Raw genomic sequence first — 13,587 nt, forward strand, 5'->3', positions numbered from 1 at the left:
CTTTCCCCTCCCACCCTTAAATCTGGATAGCCAGAAGATATATATTTTAGGTATCTTACAATATATAAGATTAGTGAATTCTGTATTTAGAATAAAAATCTTTAAAGTGTTTACATGATTATAATTAGAATTTCCTATAAATTCAGGATTGCTGAATGATTAAACTATGTCTAGAGAAAATGTCAGTGAAGTCTTTTAATAGAGGAGACTTAGATTAGGAAAAGGGGAAGACACACTTTTTTTGTTGTTGACTTTGTTCAAATTGGTTATTGAGTTGTTTTATTTTTGGTTATGGACAAAGCAGATCCAAAAACCTAACCTAAAAATATCCTTATGCATTATTAAAAGTGGTAGTAATAAAATGTGCATTGGTCGTAGGAAAGAATCCCACAAGCACTCAAGATTGACATAACTTTTAACAAAGTGGAAAAACTTATGTTAGAATTACTGAGTCTAGGTTCAGATTTATGTCAAAGCACTTTATGATACCAAAATTAGTACAGCTAATTTTTTGGAGTATAAAATGTCATTTTTCAATAAATGAATTTAAATGAGATGTTTGAGAGAGTTATTATTTGAGGCAAGAATTTGTGCAAGTTTAGGATTCTTTGGGTTTGGTAAAGTCCCTTTTTTCTAATTAGCATTATCTCTTTCACCTGCTTTTAGAATCATTTATTCTATAGCATGTGTTTGAAGTTCTACATAGTAATTTTTAAAATTCAAAAATAAACTCCCTGTTCAGGTACAAGATTCTTAAGACAGTAAAATACCTTGGAATTTGAGTAACATTTTTTTCTTGGTTGAAGTACTTCAGTGCATTTGCCTAATCCTCACTCCATTCTTCTAAATTGATATGGAAATCACTAATTATCCTTCTTAAACAGCGGGAAGACTGAAGCTCTGTAAAGTTAAGCCCAAGCTCACAGAGTAATAAGGTAAAAACTCTGGATATTCCAATTGCTGTTCCATTGTACTTCTATTATTCACATTAACTTAAATGCATTAGGGCAGTGGTCGGCAAACTCATTAGTCAACAGAGCCAAATATCAACAGTATAAGGATTGAAATTTCTTTTGAGAGCCAAATTTTTTAAACTTAAACTTCTTCTAACACCACTTCTTCAAAATAGACTCGCCCAGGCCGTGGTATTTTGTGGAAGAGCCACACTGAAGGGGCAAAAGAGCCGCATGTGGCTCGCAAGCTGCAGTTTGCCGACCACTGCATTATGGCATTTAAAAATTCATGATGTCATAATGTTGGGTCTCCACTGAATAGGACTGTATAATGTTAAAGTTTTAAAGAAAAATTATAAACCCAGGTTTAAGTAGCAAAGGGATTGAATATTGAAGTTTTTTAGAGATCAATGACGACAGTACTTGTAAACTAGTGCTGTCACGTTGTCCTAGACAGCTCTGGTTAGAAAAAGTGTAGAAAAAATGCTCTAAAGACCCATAGAATAGTAATGGACCATTAAGTTGGCACTAAGCTATACCACAATAAAAGTCATACATATGCTATTGTATTGTACATTACACACACTGAAAAGGGTGACAGGAATTTTCAGTTACGTATTTTAGAAAATTGTTTTTTTTGGTTTTTTTTTTGCTAATGTTTATCTGAATATAAGACCTATAAAACAAGACAAGGAAGCATTGAGCACTCAGTCTTTTCATGCCCAGTATCCAGAAGTCAGGCCTTTTTTCCTCCTGTTGTGATGGTTATTAACAGAGCATTGGCTTTTCAGATGGTGCCAATCCTGTGATGAGGCACTTGAAGAGTTTGAAGATTAGGGCATGTGAAATATGGAGCTGGAAGGAAGCATGCTGCTATTCCATTGGAAGCAAAAGGGAGTGTAGGCCCATAGAAGACTTCTTCCTTGCCTTCTCTACTTACATCCAATACCTATAAAGGAAGAGAAGCCTGCATGTCAGACATGACTGCTCAGAATAAAGCTGTGTACACACAAAAGGAAGCCTGCAGTTCAGTTCAGTTATGCCATCATGACCACACCTTAGCCATTGCTCTTTTCCTTGTATTGTAATACCAAATATGTGTATTAAGTTCCTGCTAAGTATTTATATACTTGTGTGTGTACATACATACATAGGTATGTATTTACAATAATTTAATCTTCAGAAGAGTGATGAGGTAGGTAGCATTATCCTTAGACTGCTTAAATAACATGTTCAAACTAGTTAGGTGTTGTCATATGTTTGGTTACAAATGTTCAGTTGTAAAATGGGGAAAACAACATTGACCTTCCAGCATTGTTCTCAAAATTGGTGACATCTAGCTTTGTCTACCACACAATACAGAGGACAGCTTAGTAGCAAATTCATAATCAGTTCCATTGATTCTGGAAATTTTCTCCAGTCATTTCCTTTTCAACCTAGAATTCTCTCTCTCCTTATATGGAAGAGAGTCTCTTTGTTAGTCTGTGCCTGCTGACATTTCACCAAATCTGACTATCTTACTACTAGGAATATTCATTAGGAAATTGGTTATATCTCATTTGTCAAATCCCTTAAGCTCTTTCCAGCCTCAAACACCTAAATCTATCTCTATTTGAACACCCTCTAACCTCATTTATAACCTTTCCTGGAAGAGGTCCAAGATGGCAGCAGCACAGGTGATGCAGCTCACCCTCAAACAGTGGGATTAACAGGTTGCCAACACACACGTGCACTGGGTCACCACTCCCAGAGCCACTGTTGCTCATGCACACTGGGCTGTCTCTCCCAGAACCCACGCCAGCCACTACCCAGGCACCTAGTACCCCAGGAACCTACCCCAAGCTCCAATGTGCCTCCCCAAACTACCTGGCACACCCAGTCAACACACAGATTGCTTCTATATAAGACCATTTTTTGAGATTTGGCGAGGGCAGTTTCATCTAATCCTATCTAATAAAGAGCGAATATGCTAATTGACCCCCACACCCTCACAAGATGGCAGCACCCAGTCCCCTCAGCCCTGCCTCATTCAGCCTCAGTCCCCTCAGGCCTGCCTCATCCAGAGTCCCCCAGTCCCTTCAGCCCTGCCTCATCCAGCCTCAGTCCCCTCAGCCCCGCAGGGGAAGGCAGTTGGGGGCAATCATGCTGACAGGGTAGGGCAGTTGGGGATGATCATGCTGGCAGGGGAGCAGTTAGGCATCAGGCTGGCAGCAGAGTGGTTAGGAGCAATCAGGCAGGCAGGCAAGTGGTTAGGAGCCAGCAGTCCCGGATTGTGCGAGGGATGTCCCAGATTGGAGAAGGTGCAGGCTGGGCTGAGGGACAGGCCACCCCCCCCTCCACGCACTAATTTTATGCACTGGGCCTCTAGTTTATATAAATAAACACAAATACAAGCACAGTGAGAAACCAAAGAATAGTCCCAAATGAAGGAATAAAAACCACCCCACTCCCAAAATAAAAACAAAACACCCTAATGAAGAGATGAGAAATTTGCCTGATAAACAAGTCAAAGAAACAGTCATAAGGACGTTCACCAAATGTGAGAGTAGAAGAGAGGAACTCCGGAAGAACTTCAACAATGAGCAAGTATAACAAAGAGTCAATCAGAGCTAAAGAATACTATAACTGAAATGAAAAACTAGGAGGAACCCACAGCATATTAGATAATACAGAAGAACAGAAAAATACCTGAAAACTTTTCTAATCTGGGTAAGGAAAGACATCCAGGTCCAGGAAGCACAGTTTCAAACAAGATTAACCGATACATATTGTAATTAAAATGGCAAAACTTCAAAATGGAGACTTGAAGGAGGGAAACAACTAGTCATATAAAAGAAAATCCCAAAAGGTTATCAGCTGATTTATCACCAACAACTCTACAGCCCAGAAGGGAGTGGCAGGACATTTTTAATGTGCTGAAAGGAATCTACAACCTAGAACAATCTCCTGGAAAGATCATTCAGAACTGAAGGAGAGGTAAAGTGTCCCAGACAGGAAAAAAAGTAAATGAATTAATAAAACAACCAAATCTGCCTTACTACAAGGAATGTTAAAGGATCTCCTTTAAGTGGAAAAGAAAAGAGAACCAGAAATAAAATGTTTGAAAGAAAGAAATCCTATGTGAAATCATTGCGTTGTATGCCTGAAACTAAAATAACATTGCATGCCAACTAAAATAAATTTTTTAAAATAAAAGTAAAACCTTTTCTCCCTTGGATTCCATACTTTTAAAGAAATTAGTAAGTTTATCACTGACATTGTCCTGTTAATAGCTTTCCACCTCTGGTTCCTTTTCCTCCGCCTGCTTGCTAAATGTAGGAGTGATCCAATATTTCAACCACAGACCTGCTGTTACTCTTCTTTAATGATCTTGTCTACTCTCATGCCTCCAACTATCGCCTCAGTAAATAATTCTGAAGTCTTTAACTGTAATAATGCATTATTGCAGATGAAAGGGGCTCTTGAGATTTGGTGATCCACGCTCATAAAGGAGAAAATCACTAAGGCATAAAGTGAAAGATTACACTTATAGCTACTTGCCCCCCAAGTGGACACTAGGTATCTCACCCCATTTACTAAACAATATACCCAGATACTTCTAATTTAAAATATCTCTATTATAGGCTACATGCAAACTTAAATTTTTATCTTTTGTTGACTTATGTGTCTTCGTGCAGTAGTACGTTTACAGTTATTTTGACTGAGTAAGGCAAGTTTCCCCCATTCACTCAAAATTTTTTCTTGGTTATACTTACATGTTTGTTTACTTTCCTAGAGAATTTGAGAAGTGTTCCCCATTATGAAAAAGGAAAATCTCAATGGGATTTTGATTAGTAGTCATTGAATATAGAAAGTAGGGCTCTTTCTATATTTACCTCAACTATATAAAGTTAATTATTGTCTTCAATTAACAGAGAAGAAAATTGAGTTAAAGAGAAAGTTCAATGACTTCTAAAAGTCAGACAGCTAGTAAGTGGTAGCGCCAATAATTGAACTCAAAGTTGCAACCCAAGAGCAAGAATTTTGTGCCATTCATGACATCCCTTCATCTGAATAAATTTTTAGAAGGCAATATAACAGTCGAGGTCATCATCCAGAGAGCATTTTTTCTGGTTCCATGGGACAACAGAGACCGTATATGTTAAGCAAATATAATTTATTTTAATCTGTGAGAAGGCAAAGGAAGTGTTGGCAGTTTTTCTCCAAAGTACTCTCCTGTAAACTGCCAGAAAGAAGGCATTGGAGAGGAGGAGGTACCAGCTTGACAACATACCCTCTAGACAAAAAAAAAAAAGTAATCATAAGTGAAGAGCAGTGGAGGTGATCTGGAAACACAGACTAATCTTGTGTACACTTATGCAGCTGCTCCCTTTTGTGCTGCTCATCATCCATGGTGCACCAGATCGGAGTCAACCTTTGTGCCAGACGTTTGCATATATCCCACTGCATAAACAAGAACACCTCATTTTCCAAAATAGTCTTTTTAATATTTGCCATGAGTCTTCATTACTAACAAGTCCAAATCTCAATCTTTAAACAAGTATGCATTGGAGAGCAAGCTTTTCTCTTGTTTGAGTTGCCCTCCTATGCTAAGTCAAGTAGTAGAAGGAAATGAAATAATAGACTTTCTCAACATCTGACATGCTTCATCCCTGTGTGGCTGAAGCCTACAGATGACAGTTAAGCTTTAATTAGAGTACAGAATGGGCAATCTAATGCGACAATTTTATAAAAGTTTTAAATCTAGGGGGCAATTTATTGACTGATATTTTCAATAGAAAAAAAAAGACTTCAGTTGTGGATGTTAACAGACCAATGTGAACTATTTAAGTGTGAACTTCATTAATCTTAGTCAACCATGCATGCCCTTAGAAAAGGATTATGTAGATTTATAATTTATGAAAATTTTAAGTTGATTTTTTTAGATGTAGACTATTTCTCCACCATTTTCCTGTACTTTTCAACCTGCTGATTTGTACTTAGGAATTTCTAATGTCTAGTCAACATTTTCTCATAAACAGTATTCCTGTCTTCCATTATCTTGCTTGTCTGTTGGATATTCTTCCACCAAGTAGTAAAGAAGTTTGCTTCTGAATATGTAGCTAGTCTCCCCAACCATCAATACATTACTATTAGTGAACCGAAATAAGCAGTTCCATAGTCGCCCATAAAATAAGTATTTGAGATTATGCAACCATAGTTTAGAATGAGTGATTATATCATCTGTAACCAGTTGCCAATAACAAAAACGATATATGATAAGTCTGTTATCCATGAAGTCTTCCATTCCAAATATCTCTAAGTGACAATCTGAATACTTTCATGAACACTTATTATATATAAACAGTAAAGACTCACAAAGGCTTTTATCAAATTTACCTGTGCTTTGTAGGATCAGTGTGCCAGCCGAGAGAATAAACATAGCATTTGCAAAATGAATCATTTTGTATGTCAAAATGGCTAATGGAACATAGAACTAACCAGAATGCTGACTTTTTAAAAAGCAAATATATTAGAATATCTGATCTCAAGTGGTAAAATGTATTCTAATACAGGTATTGATCAAAGTATTTATGAATCACCTCTTACACTAGTAAAATCACCTTAATGCTGAGGCTACTCTAGAATATCTTTAGTGGTTTAAAATATACCAAAGTACTTCATCTTTTGAGGACAACAGATTTGTTTAGGAAGAACCAAAATTCATTAACAGAGCACTGCCTGTTGCCCAGTTCAAAGTTTTAAATTCTGAGAAGTAAAAAATAAAAAGGAATCCAAAATTCAATAAAGACTGACAAATACATGTTTGGATGATAGACTAGAAGCATTCCTTGTGGGAAAGCAGTTTGCTTATTTTTATCCAAAAGATATAAGCAAGCTCCAGTACAAAGTAGCCTTCAATTAACTAAAGACTTCTTTAAAGACTTTAATATTTTCAAAGGACTAACTTGTGGCTTTGATATTTTTCTATTGTATTGCTGTTTAATAGTTTATTGCTTTCCTCTCATTTATATTATCTCCTACCTTGAGTTTATTCTTTGGTTTATTTTCTAATGTATTATGCTATATCTATCCCACAAGTTTTGCTATTATTTTTCACTATCCCTCAGTTTTGGGTATTTTTTTTAAACTTCCACTATGACTCCTTTAAGTTATTTAGCAATGTCTTATATCCAAATATTTAGGAGTTTATTTACCTCTTTTTTTATTTTTTATTTACTGGCCAGGCTATTTAACTTTTTAAGTTCTAATTTAACTGCATTGTAGAGATCATAGTTTACACAACACTTAATTTTTTAAAATGTTGAAGTGTTTTTAACACTAGTACATGATATGTTTTTGTTCATATTTCATTTATGCTTAAGAAGAATATATTCTGGAACTTCTCCAGGATAGATCATATATATGTTAGGCCACAAAACAAGTCTTAATGAATTTTAGAAGACTGCAATAGTATTAAGCATCTTTTTATATCATAGTGGTATGAAACTAGAAATCAATTACAAGAAGAAAATGGGGGAAATTACAAATATGAAGAGATCAAGCAATATGCTACTTAAAAACTAACGGGACAAAGAAGAAATCAAAAGAGACCTCAAGCCCTGCTGGAGTGGCTCAGTGGTTGAGTGTCAACCTGTGAACAAGGAGGTCATGGTTCAATTTCCAGTCAGGGCACATGCCCGGGTTGTGGGCTCAATCCCCAGTGCGGGTCATGCAGGCCATAGCCGATCAATGATTCTGTCTCATCATTGATGTTTCTATCTCTCCCTCTCCCATCCTCTATGAAATCAATAAAAATATATTTATTTAAAAGAGAGAACTCAAAATATATCTCGAGACTAATGAAAATGGAAATACAACATATCAAAACTTATTAAGTGCAGCAAAATAAGTTCTAAGAGGGCAGGTCATACCAATAAATGCCTAAGAAAAAAGTTCAAATAATCCTAAATTTATAGTTCAAGGAACTAGAAAAAGAACAACAAACCAAGCTCAAAGAGGAAGGTAGGAAATAACATAGAGTGGAAATAAATGAATCAGACAAAAGAGATAACAAAGTGTTAATGAAACTAAGAGCTGCTTTTTTTTTTTTTTTTTTTTTTTTGGAAAGACACACCAAATAGACAAACCTGTAACTAGATTTACCAAGGAAAAAGAAAGAATATCAAATAAATTAGAAATGGAGGAGAAATTACAACTTCTACACTAACCAATTTGACAACCTAGAAGAAATGGATACATTCCTATAAACACTAACAAGACTGAAGAAACAAGACCAATTACTAATAAGGATATTGAATTGGTAATCAGAAGCCTCCCAGAAAGAAGAGTCCAGGACCAGATGGATTCACTGGTGAATTCTATCAAATATTTAAAGAATTAATACCAATCCTTCTCAAACTCTTTTAAAAATTTAAGAGTAGGACAAACTTCCAAACTCACTTCACAAGGCCACCATTACCCTGATACCAAAACCAGGCAAGGGCACTACAAAAAATGAAAATGACAAGCCAATGTCTCTGATGACTATAGATGTAAAAATTCAACAAAATAGTACAACAAATTCAACACCACATTTAAAATATCATACACTAGGCTGGCCAGAGTGGTTTAGTTGGTTGGAGCATCATCCTGTGCACCAAAAGACTGCCGGTTCAATTCCCAGTCGGGGCACATACCTGGGTTGCGGGATCTATCACTTGGGGTGCCTACGGAAGGCAACCAGTTGATGTATTTTTCTCATATCGATCTTTAGGTCTCTAAATATGTCCTTGTTTGAGGGTTAAAAATAATAAATGAAAGATCATACACTATGATAAAGTGGGATTTATGGATGGTTCAACATTTGTAAATCAATGTAATACACCATATTAGTAAAATGGCAGATAAAAATCATATGCTCATCTCAATTGATGTGGCACAAGTATTTGATGAATTCAACATCCATTCATGATAAAAATTCTCAGAGGTGAGGGGACAGGAGAGAGATTAACTAAAGAACTTATATGCATACTAGAGGCCTGGTGCACGAAATTCGTGCATGGGGGAGGGGGGTCCCCTCAGCCCAGCCTGCACCCTCTCCAATCCAGGATCCCTCGGACATCCCTCTCACAATCTGGGACCACTGGCTCCTAACTGCTCACCTGCCTGATCACCCCTAACTGCCCCCCCAGCTGGCCTGGTCACCCCTTACTGCCCCCCCTCCCCCGCCAGCCTGGTTGCCACCAACTGCCCCCCACCAGCCTGGTTGCTCCTCACTGACCCCCTCTGCCGGCCTGGTCGCCCCCAACTGCCCCCACTATCAGCCTGGTCACCCCACACAGCCTGCTGTTTGGTCATTTGGTCGTCCCTCACTAACCCCCCTGCCGGCCTGGTTGCCCACGCAGCCTTCTGCTCAGTCATTTGGTCGTCCCTCACTAACCCCCCTGCTGGCCTGGTCGCCCCACGCAGTCTGTTAGGTCATCTGTTCGGTTGTTTCGGTTGCAATGGTCACTTAGGCTTTTATATATATAGATCGGCATAACCCATGGACATAGACAGTAGTGTAGTAGGCCTAGGGAGTGAGTGCGGGGTGGAGGGGGTCAATGGGAGAAAAAAGGGGGAACATCTATAATACTTTCCACAATAAAGATAAATTAAAAAATGATAAAATTCAGCCCTAGCTGGAGCATCAGCCTGAGGACTGAAGAGTTCCAGGTTTGATTCTGGTCAAGGGCATGTGCCCGGGTTGTGGGCTTGATCCCCAGTAGGGAGTGTGCAGAAGGCAGGCAATCAGTGATTCTCTCTTATCATTGATGATTCTATCTCTCCCTTTCTCTCTAAAATCAATAAAATATATTTTAAATAAATAAAAAAAATAAAATTCATTTTACAAGCACCCCCTCAAAAAGAAAAAAACTGGGTACATCAACATAATAAATGCCATATATGACATGCCCACAGCTAACATCATACTCAGTGGTATAAAGCTAAAAGAAATAAAACTTCCTGTCTGCAGATGACATGATATTATATATACAAAACCCTAAGGCTCCACCAAAATACTGTTACAGAGTTAATCAATTCAGTAAACTTGTAGGATACAAAATCAATGTACAAAGATCTGTTGCATTTCTATACACTAACACCAAATTATCAGAGAAATTAAGAAAATCCCATTTACAAGTGTATAAAAAACAATAAAGTACCGAGGAATTTAACCAAGGGGATGAAAAGACGTATGTACTGAAAACTGTAAGACATTTATGAAAGAAAATGAAGTTACAAGTAAGTGGAAAAAATATTCTGTGCTCATGTATTGGAAGAATTATTATACTAACAGCAATGGAACTTAATGAACAAGATGAACTAAGAAGCAAAATATAGACAAACTCGTGCATAGGAGGCTGAAAGCTGTCAGGGGTGGAGGTTCGGGTGGTGGATGGTGGAGGGATTGAGCGAAAAAGGAAAAACTCAGGGACATGGACAAGAATGTGGTGATTGCCAGGGGTAGGTGGAGGAAGGTATAGCGGGAATAAATGGTGATGGAAAGAGATTTGATTTCTGGTGGTGAACACAATACAATGCACAGATGATGTGTTATGGAATTGTGCACCTGAAACTTTTATCGTTTTCTTAACCAGTGTCACCCCAATAAATTCAATAAAAAATGAGAAATAGAAGTCTTTTGGAAATTTCCTAAGGGAAAAAAATAAAAGCAATGTGATCCTTATCAATGTTCCAATGGCATTTTTCACAGGAAAAAAAATTCCCAAAATTCATATGGAACCACACACACACGAAAAAAAAAAAAAAAAAATAGCCAAAGCAATCATGAGAAAGTGAGTAAAGCTGGAGGCATCATACACTCTGATTTCAAACTACACTGGTTTGGGGGTGGTGGGGGAGGAGGGGGGGGAGACATAGATCAATGGAACAGAATAAAGAGCCCAGAAATGAACCCATGTATATATAGTCAACTAATTTTTGACAAAGAAGCCAAAAACATACAATGAGGGAAAGGATAGTCTTCAATAAATGGTGCTGGGATAACTAGAAAACCAAATGCAAAAGAATGAAACTGGAGCCCTGGCTGGTTTGGCTCAGTAGATAGAGCGTCGGCCTGTGAACTGAAGGGTCCTGGTTCGATTCCAGTCAAGGGTACATGCCCGGGTTGCAGGCTCAATCCCCAGTGCGGGGGCATGGAGGAGGCAGCCAATCAATGATTCTCTCTCATCACTTGTTTCTATCCCTCTCCCTTTCTCTCTGAAATCAATAAAAATATATTTTTTAAAAAAGAATGAAACTGGAGCCCAATTTTATACCATACACAAAAATCAACTCAAAATTGATTAAAGATTTGAACACATGACCTGAGACCATAAAATTAGAAAAAAACACAGAGCTAAATTTATTGACATTGGTCTTGGCAATGATTCTTTTTGTATTTGACACCAAAAGCAAAGGCAGCAAAAGCAGAAATAAACAAGTGGGACTATATCAACCTAAAAAGCTTATGCACAGCAAAGGAAAGCATTAAAAAAATGAAAATGCACCTATCAAATGGGAAAAAATATTTGCAAATCATATATCTGAGAAGGGTTAATAACCAAAACACATAAAAGATTCATACAATTCAGTTGTAAAAACTCCAAACAATCAATGTACCCTGTCCATCTTTCAAGGTTTATCCTTCATGAAGCCTTATCCTCTCCATCCTCTGCCAACTTCCTAAATTCACATGCAAGGTCCCCCTTTTCAGAAACCTTAAAAAGGTAGCTGGTTTCCCTCAAGGAATTAAAGATCATGAAAAGGCAACCTACAGAATGAGAAAAAATACTTGCAAATCATATGTTTGATAGGCAGTTAATATCCAAAAAAATATAAAGATCTTATAAAACTCGTCAAGAAAAAAAAGACAATCTGATTGAAAAAATGGACACAGGATCGAATAAATATTTTTTCCAAAGAAGACATAACAAATGGCCAACAGGTTCATGAAAAGGTGCTCAACATCACTAATCAGGGAAATGCAAATCAAAACCACACACAGCCCTGACCGGTTTGGCTCAGTGGATAGAGCGTCGGCCTGAGGACTGAAAGGTCCCAGGTTCGATTCCGGTCAAGGGCATGTACCTTGGTTGCGGGCACATCCCCAGTAGGAGGTGTGCAAGAGGCAGCTGATCGATGTTTCTAACTCTCCATCCCTCTTCCTTCCTCTCTGTAACAAATCAATAAAATATATTTAAAAAAAAAAAAAAAAAAAAAAACCACACACAATAAGATGTCATCTCAAACTTTATTGTGGGGAAGGGGTGGGGAGGGGGCAGGAGCAGGGTGGGGAGGGTCAAAAAAGGGGAGACATTTGTAATACTTTCAACAATAAAGTTAAAAATAATGGCTGTCATAAAAAAAGATAAGAGATAAGTATTCATGAAAATGTGGAGATATGGGAACCTTTGTGCACTCTTGGTATCAGTTGACGCAGCCACTCCAGAAAACATGACAGTTCCTCAAAAAATATAATTTGCAAGTATTTTCTCTCTTTCCATTGTACACTTTAAATTAATAGAATATTAAATATCAATTATATCTGAAACAGAAAACAAAAGAAAACTACCCTCACTAATTGTTTGATCCACAATTGGAAAAGTTTGTTAATTATGTTACAGTAGTCCCCCTTATCCATGGGGATACATTCCAAGACCTCCACTGATGTCTGAAACTGTGGATAGTACCAGACCCTATATATATTGTTTATTCCTATAAATATATACACTTTACAACTTCTCTTTGGAATATCTAAAATATCAGCATCACCACCCTTGCATTTTCAGGCCATTATTAAGTAAAATAAGGATTACTTGAACACAAGCACTGAGATACCACGACAGTGGCTCGGATAACCAAGCTGGCCACTGAGTGACTAAAGAAAGGAGAGCCATATATGGTACAGTGTGGGTATGCTGGACAAAGGGATGATTCTAGTCCTGGGCAGATGGAACAGGTCAGAGATTTCATCACACTATGAAGAACAGTGTGCACTTTTTTTTTAAAATATATTTTTATTGATTTCAGAGAGGAAGGGAGAGGGAGAGAGAGATAGAATCATCAATGATGACAGGGAATCATTGATTGGCTACCTCTTGCACGTCCCTCAAGGGGGATCGAGCCCGCAACCCGGGCATGTGCCATTGACTGGAATCGAACCCGGGACCCTTCAGTCCACAGGCCAATGCTCTATCCACTGAGCCAAACCAGCTAGGGCAACAGTGTGCACTTTTAAACATAAATTGCTTATTTCTGGAATTTCCCATGTAATATTTTCAACTGTGGTTGACCATGAGTAACAGACAGCCAAAAGCAAAATTTGGGTAAGAGGGGAGCTACTGTGTTCATATCTATGCTACCCTTGCTAATTTGTATCTATATCAATACTAGAAGTATGTTAACGTCCCCAGAAAAACCTCTGGCAAGACAAATCAAGAGAAGAAGACATTTTGAAAACTTAAGACAAATGAGAAAGTTTCTTTAAAAATTTTTTTTAAATATATAAATTTCTTCTTCAGTCACAATCAGATGCCAGTTCAATTCCCAGTCAGAGCACATGCCGGGGTTTTGGCTCGGTCCCCAGTGGGGAGGGTGCAGAAGGCAG

At 37.7% G+C, this 13,587-nt stretch overlaps 1 protein-coding gene across 8 annotated transcripts in view; it reads right to left on the bottom strand.

Annotated features, from left to right (window-relative positions):
• Positions 1–249: 249 nt before the first annotated feature.
• The window catches only part of KLHL32 (kelch like family member 32), a 196,340-nt gene continuing 183,002 nt past the window's right edge, over positions 250–13,587 (bottom strand). For 3 of the 8 annotated variants that reach the window (XM_080665871.1, XM_080665869.1, XM_080665873.1), the window contains one exon: positions 250–1,902. In XM_080665871.1, coding sequence (XP_080521997.1) covers positions 1,741–1,902 — 162 coding nt within the window. In that variant the 3' untranslated portion in view covers positions 250–1,740. Of the gene's footprint in view, positions 1,903–12,215; positions 12,526–13,587 lie in introns of those variants that run through there. The other 5 variants (XM_080665874.1, XM_080665872.1, XM_080665875.1 and 2 more) reach the window with 3 other exon arrangements.

Source organism: Plecotus auritus (assembly GCF_963455305.1).
Source record: "Plecotus auritus genome assembly, chromosome: 4".
NCBI lineage: Eukaryota > Metazoa > Chordata > Mammalia > Chiroptera > Vespertilionidae > Plecotus > Plecotus auritus.